Consider the following 20,963-nt stretch of genomic DNA (forward strand, 5'->3'; position numbering starts at 1 on the left):
TATGGAGTAGGGTTAGTTAAAGAGTAGGGTAGGTAACAGTTAAATTAGCGTTAGGTATGGAGTAGGGTTAGTTAAAGAGTAGGGTAGGTAACAGTTAAATTAGCGTTAGGTATGGGGTAGGGTTAGGTAACAGTTAAATTAGCATTAGGTATGGGGTAGGGTTAGTTAAAGAGTAGGGTAGGTAACAGTTGAATTAGCGTTAGGTATGGGGTAGGGTTAGGTAACAGTTAAATTAGCATTAGGTATGGGGTAGGGTTAGTTAAAGAGTAGGGTAGGTAACAGTTAAATTAGCGTTAGGTATGGGGTAGGGTTAGTTAAAGAGTAGGGTAGGTAACAGTTAAATTAGCATTAGGTATGGAGTAGGGTTAGTTAAAGAGTAGGGTTAGGTAAGGGGTAGGGTTAGGTAACAGTTAAATTAGCATTAGGTATGGAGTAGGGTTAGTTAAAGAGTAGGGTTAGGTAACAGTTAAATTAGCGTTAGGTATGGAGTAGGGTTAGTTAAAGAGTAGGGTTAGTTAAAGAGTAGGGTTAGTTAAAGAGTAGGGTTAGGTAACAGTTAAATTAGCATTAGGTATGGAGTAGGGTTAGGTAACAGTTAAATTAGCATTAGGTATGGAGTAGGGTTAGGTAACAGTTAAATTAGCATTAGGTATGGGGTAGGGTTAGTTAAAGAGTAGGGTAGGTAACAGTTAAATTAGCGTTAGGTATGGGGTAGGGTTAGTTAAAGAGTAGGGTTAGTTAAAGAGTAGGGTTAGTTAAAGAGTAGGGTTAGGTAACAGTTAAATTAGCATTAGGTATGGAGTAGGGTTAGGTAACAGTTAAATTAGCATTAGGTATGGAGTAGGGTTAGGTAACAGTTAAATTAGCATTAGGTATGGGGTAGGGTTAGTTAAAGAGTAGGGTAGGTAACAGTTAAATTAGCGTTAGGTATGGGGTAGGGTTAGTTCAAGAGTAGGGTTAGGTAACAGTTAAATTAGCATTAGGTATGGGGTAGGGTTAGTTAAAGAGTAGGGTAGGTAACAGTTAAATTAGCGTTAGGTATGGAGTAGCGTTAGGTAACAGTTAAATTAGCGTTAGGTATGGGGTAGGGTTAGGTAACAGTTAAATTAGCGTTAGGTAGGGGCAGGTGTTAAGAGTTAAGGCCGTCATTGAAAATAGGAATTTGTTCTTAACTGACTTGCCTAGTTAAATAAAGGTAAAAAAAATATATTTATAAAAGAGCAGTAACTGACCTGTCCTCTGAAGGCCGTGGTGAGGAGTGTTTGAGGGACACCTTCCTCCTCTCCTTCCCCTCCAGCAGCACTTCTCCCTGGGGGAAGAGTCCCTCCATCAGGTCCATGGTGGTCCTCCTCCAGCTCTTATCCAAGATGTCAGCTAGGGACCGATCCTTATTCATGATGTCTCTGGCCAGCTGCTCGGTCTTCACATCCTCCTCAGAGTGGGGGAGGGGGACGGGAGGGGACACGCAGTTACCTCTGGGGGGCTCTGGGCCCGAGGTGGTCTGTCGGCTGGGTGGGGATGTGGCCAGGACTGCCATTTGGCTGTTGTGGACCCTGATAGGACACATGTGTGTGTCTCCGTGTTGCTCCAGGTCCATCTCAGGGGTTTGGTAAGGGGGTGGGGGTGTAGGCAGTTCTGGGGCTGGGTAACTGGGTGGGGCCAGTGTCTTCTCTCTCTCTGGCCCCTGGTCCCTCTGCCGGCTGTAGGCACAGAACAGAGAGTAGGACTGTTCCGGGGCCCCTGAGGTCCCCAGGCTGCTGAGGGGGACCAGACTGGGCCCCTGGGCTTCTTCCACTGTGGAGTGACTGTGATGCACCAGGTACTGTCGGCTTTCCTTCTCCTTCTCGCTCTCTGGCCCCTGGTCCCTCTGCCGGCTGTAGGCACAGAACAGAGAGTAGGACTGTTCCGGGGCCCCTGAGGTCCCCAGGCTGCTGAAGGGGACCAGACTGGGCCCCTGGGCTTCTTCCACTGTGGAGTGACTGTGATGCACCAGGTACTGTCGGCTCTCCTTCTCGCTCTCTGAGTGAATGATCTTTATAGGAACCTTCCTCACACTGCTTGGCTCTATCACATTCTCCATCCTAGAATCATCACAGACACACACAGATGGAGAAAGGGGGGGGAGAGGGTCAACCCAGAGAGAACACTCAGACCATGGAACAGGTCAACCCAGAGAGAACACTCAGACCATGGAACAGGTCAACCCAGAGAGAACACTCAGACCATGGAACAGGTCAACCCAGAGAGAACATGGAACAGGATGCCCCAAAAAGTCAAAAAGCTGTTGTAACAAATGTTCCTCAGAAAGGAGCTGAACTACAGTCATTCTACCATCCAGTGGCTGATTGTCACATGACTCTGTGCCCAACATCCTGGCAATGCTAAGAGGCTGTGGTGCTCCTCCCCTCACCCCTAAACCTGCATGGCTGGAATGTCCAGTACGCCACAGAGCTCTCTTCTCTACAGATGATATCAATTATGTTTCAACTCAGAGCTGCAACAAACGGCCTCTGTAACAGATCACGTCGGTCTGCTCTGGAAAGGCATCAGATCTAGGCTGTTGAACTATGCTGCTACTGCGTTGGAAGAGTTATTCACATGGTAATGCTGCTGGATGGAGACAATCAATAAGAGCCATTGTACAGAGAGACTGAGGAGAAGAGGAGCAGACCAGTCACTACCGACTACTACATACCACTACCGACTACTACATACCACTACCGACTACTACATACCACTACCGACTACTACATACCACTACCGACTACTACATACCACTACCGACTACTACATACCACTACCGACTACTACATACCACTACAGACTACTACATACCACTACAGACTACTACATACCACTACAGACTACTACAGACTACTACATACCACTACCGACTACTGAGAAGAGGAGCAGACGAGTCACTACCGACTACTGAGGAGAAGAGGAGCAGACGAGTCACTACCGACTACTACATACCACTACCGACTACTACATACCACTACAGACTACTACATACCACTACAGACTACTACATACCACTACAGACTACTGAGAAGAGGAGCAGACCAGTAACTAGACTACTACATACCACTACCGACTACTGAGAAGAGGAGCAGACCAGTAACTAGACTACTACATACCACTACCGACTACTACATACCACTACCGACTACTGAGAAGAGGAGCAGACCAGTCACTACCGACTACTACATACCACTACCGACTACTACATACCACTACCGACTACTACATACCACTACAGACTACTGAGAAGAGGAGCAGACCAGTAACTACCGACTACTACATACCACTACCGACTACTACATACCACTACAGACTACTGAGAATAGGAGCAGACCAGTCACTACCGACTACTGAGGAGAAGAGGAGCAGACGAGTCACTACCGACTACTACATACCACTACCGACTACTACATACCACTACCGACTACTGAGAAGAGGAGCAGACGAGTCACTACCGACTACTGAGGAGAAGAGGAGCAGACGAGTCACTACCGACTACTACATACCACTACCGACTACTACATACCACTACCGACTACTGAGAAGAGGAGCAGACGAGTCACTACCGACTACTGAGGAGAAGAGGAGCAGACGAGTCACTACCGACTACTACATACCACTACCGACTACTACATACCACTACCGACTACTACATACCACTACATACCACTACAGACTGCTACATACCACTACCGACTGCTACATACCACTACCGACTGCTACATACCACTACCGACTACTACATACCACTACAGACTACTACATATCACTACAGACTACTACATACCACTACCGACTACTACATACCACTACCGACTACTACATACCACTACAGACTACTACATACCACTACCGACTACTACATACAGACTACTACAGACTACTACATACCACTACAGACTACTACATACCACTACCGACTACTACATACCACTACAGACTACTACATACCACTACAGACTACTACATACCACTACAGACTACTACATACCACTACAGACTACTACATACCACTACAGACTACTACATACCACTACAGACTACTACATACCACTACAGACTACTGAGAAGAGAAGAGGAGACCAGTAACTAGACTACTACATACCACTACCGACTACTGAGAAGAGGAGCAGACCAGTAACTAGACTACTACATACCACTACCGACTACTACATACCACTACCGACTACTACATACCACTACAGACTACTGAGAAGAGGAGCAGACGAGTCACTACCGACTACTACATACCACTACCGACTACTACATACCACTACCAACTACTACATACCACTACTACTACATACCACTACCTACTGACTACTACATACCATACCACTACCGACTACTACATACCACTACCGACTACTACATACCACTACCGACTACTACATACCACTACCGACTACTACATACCACTACAGACTACTGAGAAGAGGAGCAGACCAGTAACTACTACAGACTACTACATACCACTACCGACTACTACATACCACTACAGACTACTGAGAAGAGACTACTACATACCACTACAGACTACTACATACCACTACAGACTACTACATACCACTACAGACTACTACATACCACTACCAGTCACATACCACTACAGACTACTACATACCACTACAGACTACTGAGAAGAGGAGCAGACCAGTCACTACTACTACATACCACTACTACTGAGAAGAGGAGCAGACCAGTAACTAGACTACTACTACCACTACCGACTACTACATACCACTACCGACTACTACATACCACTACCGACTACTGAGAAGAGGAGCAGACCAGTCACATACCACTACCGACTACCGACTACTACATACCACTACCGACTACTACATACCACTACCGACTACTGAGAAGAGGAGCAGACCAGTAACTAGACTACTACATACCACCACCGATTACTACATACCACTACAGACTACTGAGAAGAGGAGCAGACGAGTCACTACCGACTACTGAGACTACTACAGAAGAGGAACAGACTAGTCACATACCACTACCGACTACTACATACCACTACCGACTACTACCACTACCACTACATACTACACTACTGAGACTGACTACTACATACCACTACAGACTACTACATACCACTACAGACTACTACATACCACTACAGACTACTACATACCACTACAGACTACAGACTACTACATACCACTACAGACTACTACATACCACTACAGACTACTGAGAAGAGGAGCAGACCAGTAACTAGACTACTACATACCACTACAGACTACTAGGATACCACTACAGACTACTACATACCACTACAGACTACTACATACCACTACAGACTACTACCACTACAGACTACTGAGAAGAGGAGCAGACCAGTAACTAGACTACTACATACCACTACCACTACTGAGAGGAGCAGACCAGGACATACCACCACCGACTACTGAGAAGAGAAGACGAGCAGACCAGTAACTAGACTACTACATACCACTACCGACTACTACATACCACTACCGACTACTACTGAGAAGAGGAGCAGACCAGTAACTACCACTACCGACTACTACATACCACTACCTACATACCACTACAGACTACTACATACCACTACAGACTACTGAGACTAGACTACTACATACCACTACCGGAGACAGACCAGTCACTACCGACTACTACATACCACTACAGACTACTACATACCACTACAGACTACTACATACCACTACCGAACTACATACCACTACAGACTACTGAGAAGAGGAGCAGACCAGTAACTAGACTACTACATACCACTACACCTGAGAAGAGGAGCAGACCAGTAACTACTACATACCACTACAGACTACTGAGAAGAGGAGCAGACGAGTCACTACCGACTACTGAGGAGAAGAGACTACTGAGAAGAGGAGCAGACCAGAGTCACTACCGACTACTACATACCACTACCGACTACTACATACCACTACAGACTACTGAGAAGAGGAGCTACTACACTACCACTACTACCGACTACTACATACCACTACCGACTACTACATACCACTACAGACTACTACATACCACTACCGACTACTACATACCACTACAGACCACTACAGACTACTACATACCACTACAGACTACTACATACCACTACCGACTACTACATACCACTACATACCACTACTACTACTACATACCACTACCTACATACCACTACCGACTACTACATACCACTACCGACTACTACATACCACTACCGACTACTACATACCACTACCGACTACTACATACCACTACCGACTACTACATACCACTACCGACTACTACATACCACTACAGACTACTACATACCACTACAGACTACTACATACCACTACAGACTACTACATACCACTACAGACTACTACATACCACTACAGACTACTGAGAAGAGGAGCAGACCAGTAACTAGACTACTACATACCACTACCGACTACTGAGAAGAGGAGCAGACCAGTAACTAGACTACTACATACCACTACCGACTACTACATACCACTACCGACTACTACATACCACTACAGACTACTGAGAAGAGGAGCAGACGAGTCACTACCGACTACTACATACCACTACCGACTACTACATACCACTACCAACTACTACATACCACTACTACATACCACTACCGACTACTACATACCACTACCGACTACTACATACCACTACCGACTACTACATACCACTACCGACTACTACATACCACTGCCGACTACTACATACCACTACCGACTACTACATACCACTACCGACTACTACATACCACTACAGACTACTGAGAAGAGGAGCAGACCAGTCACTACCGACTACTACATACCACTACAGACTACTGAGAAGAGGAGCAGACCAGTAACAGACCAGTCACTACCGACTACTGAGGAGAAGAGGAGCAGACCAGTCACTACCTACTACTACTACATACCACCAGTACCGACTACTACATACCACTACCGACTACTGAGAAGAGGAGCAGACCAGTCACAACCGACTACTACATACCACTACCACTACCGACTACTACTACATACCACTACCACTACCGACTACTACATACCACTACAGACTACTGACTACTAAGAGGACATACAGACCAGTAACTACCGACTACTACATACCACTACCGACTACTACATACCACTACCGACTACTACATACCACTACCGACTACTACATACCACTACAGACTACTACATACCACTACAGACTACTACATACCACTACAGACTACTGAGAAGAGGAGCAGACCAGTAACTAGACTACTACATACCACTACCGACTACTGAGAAGAGGAGCAGACCAGTAACTAGACTACTACATACCACTACCGACTACTACATACCACTACAGACTACTACATACCACTACAGACTACTACATACCACTACCGACTACTACATACCACTACAGACTACTACATACCACTACATACCACTACAGACTACTGAGAAGAGGAGCAGACCAGTAACTAGACTACTACATACCACTACCGACTACTGAGAAGAGGAGCAGACCAGTAACTAGACTACTACATACCACTACCGACTACTACATACCACTACCGACTACTACATACCACTACAGACTACTGAGAAGAGGAGCAGACGAGTCACTACCGACTACTACATACCACTACCGACTACTACATACCACTACCGACTACTACATACCACTACCGACTACTACATACCACTACCGACTACTACATACCACTACCGACTACTACATACCACTACCGACTACTACATACCACTACCGACTACTACATACCACTACAGACTACTACATACCACTACAGACTACTACATACCACTACAGACTACTACATACCACTACAGACTACTGAGAAGAGGAGCAGACCAGTAACTAGACTACTACATACCACTACCGACTACTGAGAAGAGGAGCAGACCAGTAACTAGACTACTACATACCACTACCGACTACTACATACCACTACCGACTACTGAGAAGAGGAGCAGACCAGTCACTACCGACTACTACATACCACTACCGACTACTACATACCACTACAGACTACTGAGAAGAGGAGCAGACCAGTAACTACTGACTACTACATACCACTACCGACTACTACATACCACTACAGACTACTGAGAAGAGGAGCAGACCAGTCACTACCGACTACTACATACCACTACAGACTACTGAGAAGAGGAGCAGACCAGTAACTACCGACTACTACATACCACTACAGACTACTGAGAAGAGGAGCAGACCAGTCACTACCGACTACTGAGGAGAAGAGGAGCAGACGAGTCACTACCGACTACTACATACCACTACCGACTACTACATACCACTACCGACTACTGAGAAGAGGAGCAGACCAGTCACTACCGACTACTACATACCACTACCGACTACTACATACCACTACCGACTACTACATACCACTACAGACTACTACATACCACTACAGACTACTACATACCACTACCGACTACTACATACCACTACAGACTACTACATACCACTACAGACTACTACATACCACTACAGACTACTACATACCACTACAGACTACTACATACCACTACAGACTACTGAGAAGAGGAGCAGACCAGTAACTAGACTACTACATACCACTACCGACTACTGAGAAGAGGAGCAGACCAGTAACTAGACTACTACATACCACTACCGACTACTACATACCACTACCGACTACTGAGAAGAGGAGCAGACCAGTAACTAGACTACTACATACCACTACCGACTACTACATACCACTACCGACTACTGAGAAGAGGAGCAGACCAGTCACTACCGACTACTACATACCACTACCGACTACTACATACCACTACAGACTACTGAGAAGAGGAGCAGACCAGTCACTACCGACTACTACATACCACTACAGACTACTGAGAAGAGGAGCAGACCAGTAACTAGACTACTACATACCACCACCGATTACTACATACCACTACAGACTACTGAGAAGAGGAGCAGACCAGTCACTACCGACTACTACATACCACTACAGACTACTGAGAAGAGGAGCAGACCAGTCACTACCGACTACTACATACCACTACAGACTACTGAGAAGAGGAGCAGACCAGTAACTACAGACTACTACAGACTACTACATACCACTACAGACTACTGAGGAGAGGTCTGCCAACTCTCCGGTCTGCCAACTCTCCGGTCTGCCAACTCTCCGGTCTGCCAACTCTCCGGTCTGCCAACTCTCCGGTCTACCAACTCTCCGGTCTACCAACTCTCCGGTCTACCAACTCTCCGGTCTACCAACTCTCCGGTCTACTAACTCCCCGGTCTGTTAACTCCCGTCTGTTAACTCCCGGTCTGTTAACTCCCCGGTCTGTTAACTGCTTCATGATAAAGGATGCAGCGGTGAGTGGCATTTTTGTCAGATGTTATAAAACATGCTATGATAAATTGTGTCCAAGGGCTTCAAAACACTGGTAGCTGCACTCATGTAGATTATGGTGATATTATATACAACGGGAATACATGTAGACTGAATGATCTGTTTTCTACTATTTAATGAAAGGCCCTGTTCCTATAGAAGACGACCAACTTAATTTTTCATTTCTTGACTAACTCGTCAACATGCTTTTTAATAGATAGCTTTTTGTCAATCCAGATGCCCAAATATTTATAGGCGGAGACACGATCAATGAGGGCACCATCTAACGTACTTATGCACAAGTCATCAGCTACATTATTACATGATTTGGAAAATAACATGTACTTGGTTTTCCCAGCATTTAGTACCAACTTCAGGTCAACCAATTCTTTCTGCAAGGTAGTAGAAGCAGATTGAAGAGTCAACAGAGCCTGAGCTGCCATAGGGGCAGTAGTGTATACAACAGTGGCTTATGCGTACAGATGAGAGTCACAGTTTGTACAGATAGACCAATGCTGTTCATATAATAGTGAAAAGAACAGGACCAAGAATCGAACCCTGTGGGACACCTTTTCTTATGTCTAGAAATCCCGATTTAATGCCGTCAGTAAGTACACACTGCGTTCTGTCTTTTAAATAATTCTCAAACCAGCTACAAGCAGCCCGATAACTCCAATGTCTATCTATCATAGTTCCAACTAGATCAGAGAGTGACGTTTAATAGATAACGCCAATGTCTATCTATCATAGTTCCAACTAGATCAGAGAGTGAAGTCTAATCTTACCTGTTGTTTTGGTCATAGTGCAGACAGACCGAGAGAGAGACAGGGTTGTCATGGTGCTGCTGGAGAGAGACAGGAGGCTTGTCTGTCAGCTGAGGAGGAGCAAACTGAGGAGAGGGAGAACGATGGCACCTCATACTGGGCAAGGCAGGAAGGGCTGGACCAGGATTGGATGGCACTACCTGGTGTACCGTCTCCTGCTCCCTCTCCACCAATCCTCTGCTCTGCTCAGAATCCCCCCTTGGGGAGTGGGTGGAACCAGAGGCAAAGTGGGAGGAGACCGGGGCGTGGGAGGCAGAAGCTCCGCCCTGAGAGCCAGACAGAGACTCCTGGGAGTGGGTGTTCTGTGGATGTCTTGAATGGTCTTGTCTGGGTGGGGGGAGCGGACCCTTCCTCCTGGTACCAGACTGCAGCTGAATATGAACCTGGGGTATTGAGGTCTTGGGCTCGGTGTAGGACTCATCTGGGGGAGGGAAGTCCGTTTCCAGGGGCTGGTAAGAGATGGATGTGGGACTGTGGTAGGCAGGGCAGGGGGCAGAAGTGGATCTGATGTCAGGGCTCTCCTCGTTGGTCACGGGTGGAGGGGGTTCTGGGAAGTCTTTCAGCTCCAGAGGTTCCAGAGCCTTCTCTCTCTTCACTCTTCCTCTGAATTCTCCAACACGACATCTGTCAGACAACCTGGGAGAAAGTATAGGCAAACACCGTTCATATGGCACAACACACACAGTATACATACATATAACAGAGTCATGTTGACACCAGCTAAATGAAGTAATGATGACTAACTAATAACAAGGACATGACAGGACACACTCAACCTCCCTGCAAACTGTGGGCTGCCAGTCTGATGACATGTTTGTGTTCCCACAGCCCCGTCACAGAAGAGAATAAATTATCCTCCTACGCCACTCTGGCCCAGATGACTCGTGTTCTTTCTCAATCATTTCAGATCTTTAACCCTTGGATGTCAAAGCTGATGGCTCAAGGCTGTGGGACAAAATGCTCCTGTGTGATGTCTGCTCTGAGGAGGAAATGGGGGTCGGGCCTATAACAGACCTCTGGGAGATGGGTATTATGTCAGCAGTCCCTGCTCCCAAAGGCTCTCTGAGGACGTTCACAACCAAAATACTTCTACTTATGTAGATTATAAAGAGAGGATCAGTGTGTATCACACTACATGTTAACCATGTGTAGCCTATTACAGTATATACACAGTGCATTCTGAAAGCATTTAGACCCCTTGACCTAACATTTTCTTACATTACAGCCTTATTCTAAAATGGATTAAATTGTTTTTCCCCCCTCATCAATCTACTCACAATACCCCATAATAATGCAAAAAAGGTAAAAACATTTTTGCAAATTTATATAAATCACATTTACATAAGTATTCAGACCCTTTACTCAGTACAAGCTTGGCACGCCTGGATTTGGGGAGTTTTTCCCCATTCTTCTCCGCAGATTCTCTCAAGCGCTGTCAGGTTGGATGGGGAGCGACGCTGCACAGCTATTTTCAGTTCTCTCCAGAGATGTTCGATCGGGTACAAGTCTGGGCTCTGGCTGGCCCACTCAAGGACATTGAGATTTGTTTCCACTCAAGGACATTGAGATTTGTTTCCGAAGCCACTCCGGCGTTGTCTTGGCTGTGTTGGAAGGTGAACCTTTACCCAAGCCTGAGGTCCTATAGGTGCCTTTTGGCAAACTCCAAGCAGGCTGTTGCCTTTTACTGAGGAGTGGCTTCCCTCTGGCTACTCTACCATTAATAAGGCCTGATTGGTTGATTGCTGCAGAGATGATTGTCCTTCTGGAAGGTTCTACCATCTCCAGAGAGGAACTCTGGAGTTCTGTCAGAGTGACCATAAGGTCCTTGGTTCACCTCCCTGACCAAGGCCCTTCGCCCCCCAATTACTGTGTGTAGATGGATGAGGAAGTTTTATTTACTCCATTTTAGAATAAGTCTGTAACGTGGAAAAAGTAAAGGGTCTAAATACTTTCCGAATGTACTGTACATTGCACCAAAACCAAATAATTGTTTATTTGTCACATGCACTGAATACAACAGGTGTAATAGACCTTACCATGAAACGCTTACTTACAAACACTTAACCAACAATACAAAAATAAAAAATAAAGTAAGAGATAAGAATAACAGTAGCAGGGCTAAATTTATTTAACCTTTATTTAACTAGGCAAGTCAGTTAAGAACAAATTCTTATTTTCAAATGACGTCCTAGGAACAGTGTTCCCCTGTTCAGGGGCAGAACAACAGATTTGTACCATGTCAGCTTGGGGGTTTGAACTTGCAACCTTCCGGTTACTAGTCCAACACTCTAACCACTAGGGCCCCCCCTATACAGGGGGTACCGGTACAGAGTCAATGCGCGGGGGCACCGGTGTCGAGGTATTTGAGGAAATATGTACGTTTAAGTAGAGTTATTATAGTGACTATGCGTAAATAATAACAGAGTAGCAGCAGCGTAGAAGAAGGGGGGAGGAGGGGCAATGCAAATAGTCTGGGTAGCCATTTGATTAGGTGTTCAGGAGTCTCATGGCTTGGGGGTAGAAGCTGTTTAGAAGCCTTTTGGACCTAGACTTGGCGCTCCGGTACAGCTTGCTGTGCGGTAGCAGAGATGACTATGACTAGGGTGGATGGAGTCTGACAATTTTTAGGGCCTTTCTCTGACACCGCCTGGCATAGAGGTCCTGGATGGCAGGAAGCTTGGCCCCGGTGATGAACTGGGCCATACACACTACCCTCTGTAGTGTCTTGCGGTCAGGGGGCCGAGCTGTTTCCATACCAGGCAGAGATGAAACCAGTCAGGATGCTCTCCATGGTGCAGCTGTAAAATCTTTTGAGGATCTGAGGACCCATGCCAAATCTTTTCATTCTCCTGAGGGGGAAAAGGTTTTGTCATGCCCTCTTCATGACTGTCTTAGTGTGCTTGGACCATGTTTGTTGGTGATGTGGACACCAAGGAACTTGAAGCGCTCAACATATTCCACTACAGCACCGTCGATGAGAATGGGGGGAGTGCTCGGTCCTCTTTTTCCTGTAGTCCACAAATCATCTCCTTTGTCTTGATCATGTTGTGGGAGAGGTTGTTGTCATTGCACCACATGGTCAGGTCTCTGACCTCCTCCCTATAGGCTGTCTCATCATTGTCGGTGATCAGGCCTACCACAGTTGTGTCATCAGCAAACTTAATGACAGTGTTGGAGTCATGCCTGGCCGTGCAGTCATGAGTGAACAGGAGGGGACTGAGCACGCACCCCTGGGGAGCTCCTGTGTTAAGGATCAGCGTGGTGGATAAGTTGTTGCCTATCCTTACCACCTGGGGGCGGCCCGTCAGGAAGTCCAGGATCCAGTTGCAGAGGAAGGTCTTTAGTCCCAGGGTCCTCAGCTTTGAGGGTACTATGGTGTTGAATGCTGAGCTGTAGTCAATGAATAGCATTCTCACATAAGTGTTCCTTTTGTCCAGGTGGGAAAGGGCAGTGTGGAGTGTAATAGAGATTGCATCATCTGTGGATCTGTTGGAGCGGTATGCAAATTGGAGTGGGTCTAGGGTTTCTGGGATAATGGTGTTGATGTGAGCCATGACCAGAATGGCAATACCACTGGTCTGACAGGGCTACGGTCATGCTACATTATGTACCACTGGTCTGACAGGACTACAGTCATGCTACATTACGTACCACTGGTCTGACAGGGCTACGGTCATGCTACATTAGCATGTGTAGCAAAAAATGTGGTCCTTCTGTAGCTCAGTTGGTAGAGCATGGCGCTTGTAACGCCAGGATAGTGGGTTCAATCCCCGGGACCACCCATACGTAGAATGTATGCACACATGACTGTAAGTCGCTTTGGATAAAAGCGTCTGCTAAATGGCATATATTATTATATTATTATATTACATTACATACCACTGGTCTGACAGGGCTACGGTCATGCTACATTACATACCACTGGTCTGACAGGGCTACAGCCATGCTACATTACATACCACTGGTCTGACAGGGCTACAGCCATGCTACATTACATACCACTGGTCTGACAGGGCTACAGCCATGCTACATTACATACCACTGGTCTGACAGGGCTACAGCCATGCTACATTACATACCACTGGTCTGACAGGGCTACGGTCATGCTACATTATGTACCACTGGTCTGACAGGACTACAGTCATGCTACATTACGTACCACTGGTCTGACAGGACTACAGCCATGCTACATTACATACCACTGGTCTGACAGGGCTACGGTCATGCTACATTACATACCACTGGTCTGACAGGGCTACGGTCATGCTACATTACATACCACTGGTCTGACAGGGCTACAGCCATGCTACATTACATACCACTGGTCTGACAGGGCTACAGCCATGCTACATTACATACCACTGGTCTGACAGGGCTACAGCCATGCTACATTACATACCACTGGTCTGACAGGGCTACAGCCATGCTACATTACATACCACTGGTCTGACAGGGTTACAGTCATGCTACATTACATACCACTGGTCTGACAGGGCTACAGTCATGCTACATTACATACCACTGGTCTGACAGGGCTACAGTCATGCTACATTACATACCACTGCTCTGACAGGGCTACAGTCATGCTACATTACATGCTACATTAAGACGATCATCCGTTTCACAGGGCGAGACAAAACTCGAACACTCAGTTTAAATTTCTCCTTGGAGGATTGCTATAAGAGCAACTTTCCCCAGACAGCAATGTAGTGTAACTGTATAACTGCAGGGATATTAATGAGAGATGCTCACCTCGCAGTGGTGTTGTTGTCCTGTTGGGCAGGTTGGCTCTCCAGTTGGGAATATTCTGCTGACTTCCTCCCTGGAATGTGGCTCTGAGAGGAAGATAGAACATAAATGTTGTAAACTCACCATCCATCAGACTACAACCCTCGCCATCAGACTACAACCCTCGCCATCAGACTACAACCCTCGCCATCAGACTACAACCCTCGCCATCAGACTACAACCCTCGCCATCAGACTACAACCCTCCCATCAGACTACAACCCTCGCCATCAGACTAGAACCCTCGCCACTGTAGCCATAGACTACAACCCTCACCATCAGACTACAACCCTCGCCAGACTACAACCCTCGCCATCAGACTACAACCCTCACCACTGTAGCCATAGACTACAACCCTCGCCATCAGACTAGAACCCTCGCCATCAGACTAGAACCCTCGCCATCAGACTAGAACCCTCGCCATCAGACTAGAACCCTCGCCACTGTAACCATAGACTACAACCCTCGCTATCAGGCTACAACCCTCGCCACTGTAGCCATAGACTACAACCCTCGCCATCAGACTACAACCCTCGCCATCAGACTACAACCCTCGCCATCAGACTACAACCCTCGCCATCAGACTACAACCCTCGCCATCAGACTACAACCCTCACCACTGTAGCCATAGACTACAACCCTCGCCATCAGACTAGAACCCTCGCCACTGTAGCCATAGACTACAACCCTCGCTATCAGGCTACAACCCTCGCCATCAGACTACAACCCTCGCCAGACTACAACCCTCGCCATCAGACTACAACCCTCGCCAGACTACAACCCTCGCCATCAGACTACAACCCTCACCACTGTAGCCATAGACTACAACCCTCGCCATCAGACTAGAACCCTCGCCATCAGACTAGAACCCTCGCCATCAGACTAGAACCCTCGCCACTGTAGCCATAGACTACAACCCTCGCCATCAGGCTACAACCCTCGCCACTGTAGCCATAGACTACAACCCTCGCCATCAGACTACAACCCTCGCCACTGTAGCCATAGACTACAACCCCCACCACTGCAGCAACACAGACAACAACCCTCGCCACTGTAGCCATAGACTACAACCCTCGCCATCAGACTACAACCCTCGCCATCAGACTACAACCCTCGCCATCAGACTACAACCCTCACCACTACAGAAACAGACAACAACCCCCACCACTACAGAAACAGACAACAACCCCCACCACTACAGAAACAGACAACAACCCCCACCACTGCAGAAACAGACAAACAACCCTCACCACTGCAGAAACAGACAGCAACCCTCATCACTACAGAAACAGACAGACAACAACCCTCACCACTACAGCAGCAGACAGACAGCAACCCTCACCACTACAGCAACAGACAGCAACCCTCACCACTGCAGCAACAGACAGACACCAACCCTCACCACTACAGCAACAGACAGACAGCAACCCTCACCACTACAGCAACAGACAGACAGCAACCCTCACCACTACAGCAACAGACAGACAGCAACCCTCACCACTACAGCAACAGACAGACAGCAACCCTCACCACTGCAGAAACAGACAGCAACCCTCACCACTACAGCAACAGACAGACAGCAACCCTCACCACTACAGCAACAGACAGACAGCAACCCTCACCACTGCAGCAACAGACAGACACCAACCCTCACCACTACAGCAACAGACAGACAGCAACCCTCACCACTACAGCAACAGACAGACAGCAACCCTCACCACTACAGCAACAGACAGACAGCAACCCTCACCACTACAGCAACAGACAGACAGCAACCCTCACCACTGCAGAAACAGACAGCAACCCTCACCACTACAGCAACAGACAGACAGCAACCCTCACCACTACAGCAACAGACAGACAACAACCCTCACCACTACAGAAACAGACAGACAACAACCCTCACCACTACAGAAACAGACAGACAACAACCCTCACCACTACAGAAACAGACAGACAACAACCCTCACCACTACAGCAACAGACAGCAACCCTCACCACTGCAGCAACAGACAGACAACAACCCCCACCACTGCAGCAACAGACAGCAACCCTCACCACTACAGCAACAGACAGACAGCAACCCTCACCACTGCAGTAACAGACAGCAACCCTCACCACTACAGCAACAGACAGACAGACAGACAACCCTCACCACTGCAGTAACAGACAGACAGACAACAACCCTCACCACTGCAGCAACAGGCAGACAGACAACAACCCTCACCACTGCAGCAACAGGCAGACAGACAAGAAGATTTCGATTCTTGTACGTTAGTGAAACATCCAGTCGGTTCTACAGTTCTAAAACAAGATTATTGAAGGTTTTCGGTTTTGTGTTCTCTCTCATCTGAGGGTGTGTCTGTGTTAACCTAGATTAATATTTGTTTTTTACATTACTCACTCAGTCAACTTGTCCTAACAAGATGAGGTCATACAGTGCCTTCAGAAAGTACTTTACCCTTTCTTTTTGCGCATTTGTTGTGTTACAGACTGAATTTAAAATGGATTCAATTGAGATGTGTCACTGGCCTACACACAATACCCCATAATGTCAAAGTGGATTTTTTGTCAATTATTTTTTTGAAATTAACAAGAAAAAAAATAGCTGAAATGTCTTCAGTCAATAAGTTTTCAACCCATTTGTTATAGCAAGCCTAAATCATTTCAGGAGTAAAAATGTGCTTAACAAGTCTCATAATAAGTGGCATGGACTCATTCAGTGCTCAATCATTTTTGAATGACTACCCTATCTCTGTACCCCGCACATACAATTATCTGTTAGGACACTCAATCGAGTAGTGAATTTCAAGCACAGATTAAACTACAAAGACCAGGGAGGTTTTCAAATGCCTCGCAAAGAGGGGCACTGATTGGTTGATGTGTAAATGTGTTAAAAAGCAGATGAATATCCCTTTGAGCATGGTGAAGTTTTAATTACACTTTGTAATGACAGGGTATATTGATACACCATCCAAATAAACTTTTTTGAGTCAAGATCACTTTCACAGCAAGCCGAGAACTACCGCTCAGATATATATATATTTTTGAACATGAACCTAATAAAAACGGTTCTGTAGGAATGGGGTTTGTGCAGTAGGTCTAATACATTATCACAGCATATTGGATATATACCTGGCCTGCCAATATTGTTCTTATAATGATGTGCGCTGAGAGTCGGGAAGCAAGTTCAGGGAGTGCATCATTTAATGAACAAAACAAGAAATACGCACAGACAAGAAACATAAACAATGACGTCTGGGGAAGGAACGGGCAGACAACAAGGAGGTTGTCCAGGTGAGTGTCAAAATGTGCAGATGCGCGTAACGATGGTGACAGGTGTGCGCCTTAACGAGCAGCGTGGTGAGGAGAGGGAGTGGGAGCACAACGTGACAGTACCCCCTCCCCGGCCGCGGGACACCGACCAAGACGACGATCCTGGGGATCAGGAGCGGACAACTCTGCTAAGGCGCGGGAACCTGTCGATCCAGCTGAGGCGCGGGAACCTGTCGATCCAGCTGAGGCGCGGGAACCTGTCGATCCAGCTGAGGCGTGGGCGCATGGCGACCCAGACCACCGGAGAGAGAGCATACGTGACAGTACCCAGTCCCCGGCGTGTTCAGCTACGGCTGCAGGACGCCAACCACAGGGACGATCCCGGGGATCAGGAGCGGACTGGTCGCCTCTGCTGAGGCGCAGAAAACTGACGAACCCGGCTGAGGCGTGAGAGACTGATGAGCCGGCTGAGACTTCCTCAGCTGCCTCGGTCAAGGCACGGGAACCTGTTCACCCAGCTGAGGCATGGGAGCCCATCGAACCCGCTGAGGCAGGGCAGCCCGTCGAGCCAGCTGAGGCAGGGGAACCCGTCGAGCCAGCTGAGGCAGGGGAACCCGTCGAGCCAGCTGAGGCAGGGGAACCCGTCGAGCCAGGGGAACCCGTCGAGCCAGCTGAGGCAGGGGAACCCGTCGAGCCAGCTGAGGCAGGGGATCCCGTCGAGCCAGCTGAGGCAGGGGAACCCGTCGAGCCAGCTGAGGCAGGGGAACCCGTCGAGCCAGCTGAGGCAGAATACCAAGACAAATGAGAATGTCAGAGCTCTAGAAAGATGCCAGAATACCAAGACAAATGAGAATGTCAGAGCTACCGCCAACAGAGCTACTGAATCAAGTGCACCTACCACCAACAGGGCTTCTGAATCAAGTGCACCTACCGCCAACAGGGCTTCTGAATCAAGTGCACCTACCGCCAACAGGGCTTCTGAATCAAGTGCACCTACCGCCAACAGGGCTTCTGAATCAAGTGCACCAACGCCTGGGCATGCTCCTGATGAGGTGGCGGATGGTCTCCTGAGGGATCTCCTCCCAGACCTGGACTAAAGCATCCGCCAACGCCTGGACAGTCTGTGGTGCAACGTGACGTTGGTGGATGGAGCGAGACATGATGTCCCAGATGTGCTCAATTGGATTCAGGTCTGGGGAATGGGCGGGCCAGTCCATAGCATGAATGCCTTCCTCTTGCAGGAACTGCTGACACACTCCAGCCACATGAGGTCTAGCATTGTCTTGCATTAGGAGAATCCCAGGGCCAACCGGACCAGCATATGGGCTCACAAGGCATCTGGGGATCCCATCTTGGTACCTAATGGCAGTCAGGCTACCTCTGGCGAGCACATGGAGGGCTGTGCGGCCCCCCAAAGAAATGCCACCCCACACCATGACTGACCCACCGCCAAACCAGTCATGCTGGAGGATGTTGTAGGCAGAAGAACGTTCTCCACGGCATCTCCAGACTCGGTCACGTCTGTCACGTGCTCAGTGTGAACCTGCTTTCATCTGTGAAGAGCACAGGGCGCCAGTGGCGAATTTGCCAATCTTGGTGTTCTCTGGCAAATGCCAAACGTCCTGCACAGTGTTGGGCTGTAAGCACAACCCCCACCTGTTGACATCGGGCCCTCATACCACCCTCATGGAGACTGTTTCTAACCGTTTGAGCAGACACATGCACATTTGTGGCCTGCTGGAGGTCATTTTGTAAGGCTCTGGCAGTGCTCCTCCTGCTCCTCCTTGCACAAAGGCGGAGGTAGCGGTCCTGCTGCTGGGTTGTTGCCCTCCTACGGCCTCCTCCACGTCTCCTGATGTACTGGCCTGTCTCCTGGTAGCGCCTCCATGCTCTGGATACTACGCTGACAGACACAGCAAACCTTCTTGCCACAGCTCGCATTGAATACTTATTAAATACTTGTTTCTTTACATAGTTGAATGTGCTGACAACAAAATCAGACACAAATTATCAATGGAAATCAAATTTAATCAACCCATGGAGGTCTGGATTTGGAGTCACACTCAAAATTAAAGTGGAAAACCACACTACAGGCTGATCCAACTTTGATGTAATGTCCTTAAAACAAGTCAAAATGAGGCTCAGTAGTGTGTGTGGATGAGCTGCACTACCTGAGCCACTTGTGTGGGTTGTAGACTCCGTCTCATGCTACCACTAGAGTGAAAGCACCGCCAGCATTCAAAAGTGACCAAAACATCAGCCAGGAAGCATAGGAACTGAGAAGTGGTCTGTGGTCCCCACCTGCAGAACCACTCCTTTATTGGGGGTGTCTTGCTAATTGCCTATAATTTCCACCTGATGTCTATTCCATTTGCACAACAGCATGTGAAATTGATTGTCAATCAGTGTTGCTTCCTAAGTGGACAGTATGATTTCACAGAAGTGTGATTGACTTGGAGTTATATTGTGTTGTTTAAGTATTCCCTTTATTTTTTTGAGCAGTGTATTTTATATTTGAGATTCTTCAAAGTCTTCAAAACCCTTTGCCTTGACAGCTTTACACACTCTTGGCATTCTCTGAATCAGCCATAGGAGGTAGTCACCTGGAATGTATTTCGATTAACAGGTGTGCCTTCTTAAAAGTTAAATAGTTGC

At 47.5% G+C, this 20,963-nt stretch overlaps 1 protein-coding gene across 5 annotated transcripts in view; it reads right to left on the reverse strand.

Annotated features, from left to right (window-relative positions):
- shroom2a (shroom family member 2a) overlaps nucleotides 1-20,963 on the reverse strand; it is a 129,312-nt gene that overhangs the window by 18,698 nt on the left and 89,651 nt on the right. For 4 of the 5 annotated variants that reach the window (XM_046299889.1, XM_046299890.1, XM_046299891.1 and 1 more), the window contains 3 exons: nucleotides 14,998-15,080; nucleotides 10,207-10,881; nucleotides 1,233-2,081 (listed from right to left, as the gene is read on the reverse strand). In XM_046299889.1, the coding sequence (XP_046155845.1) occupies nucleotides 1,233-2,081; nucleotides 10,207-10,881; nucleotides 14,998-15,080 (1,607 nt within the window). The remainder of the gene's footprint in view (nucleotides 1-1,232; nucleotides 2,082-10,206; nucleotides 10,882-14,997; nucleotides 15,081-20,963) is intronic. The other variant, XM_046299893.1, reaches the window with a different exon arrangement.

This window comes from Oncorhynchus gorbuscha, linkage group LG15, assembly GCF_021184085.1.
Source record: "Oncorhynchus gorbuscha isolate QuinsamMale2020 ecotype Even-year linkage group LG15, OgorEven_v1.0, whole genome shotgun sequence".
In the NCBI taxonomy this organism is placed as follows: Eukaryota; Metazoa; Chordata; class Actinopteri; order Salmoniformes; family Salmonidae; genus Oncorhynchus; species Oncorhynchus gorbuscha.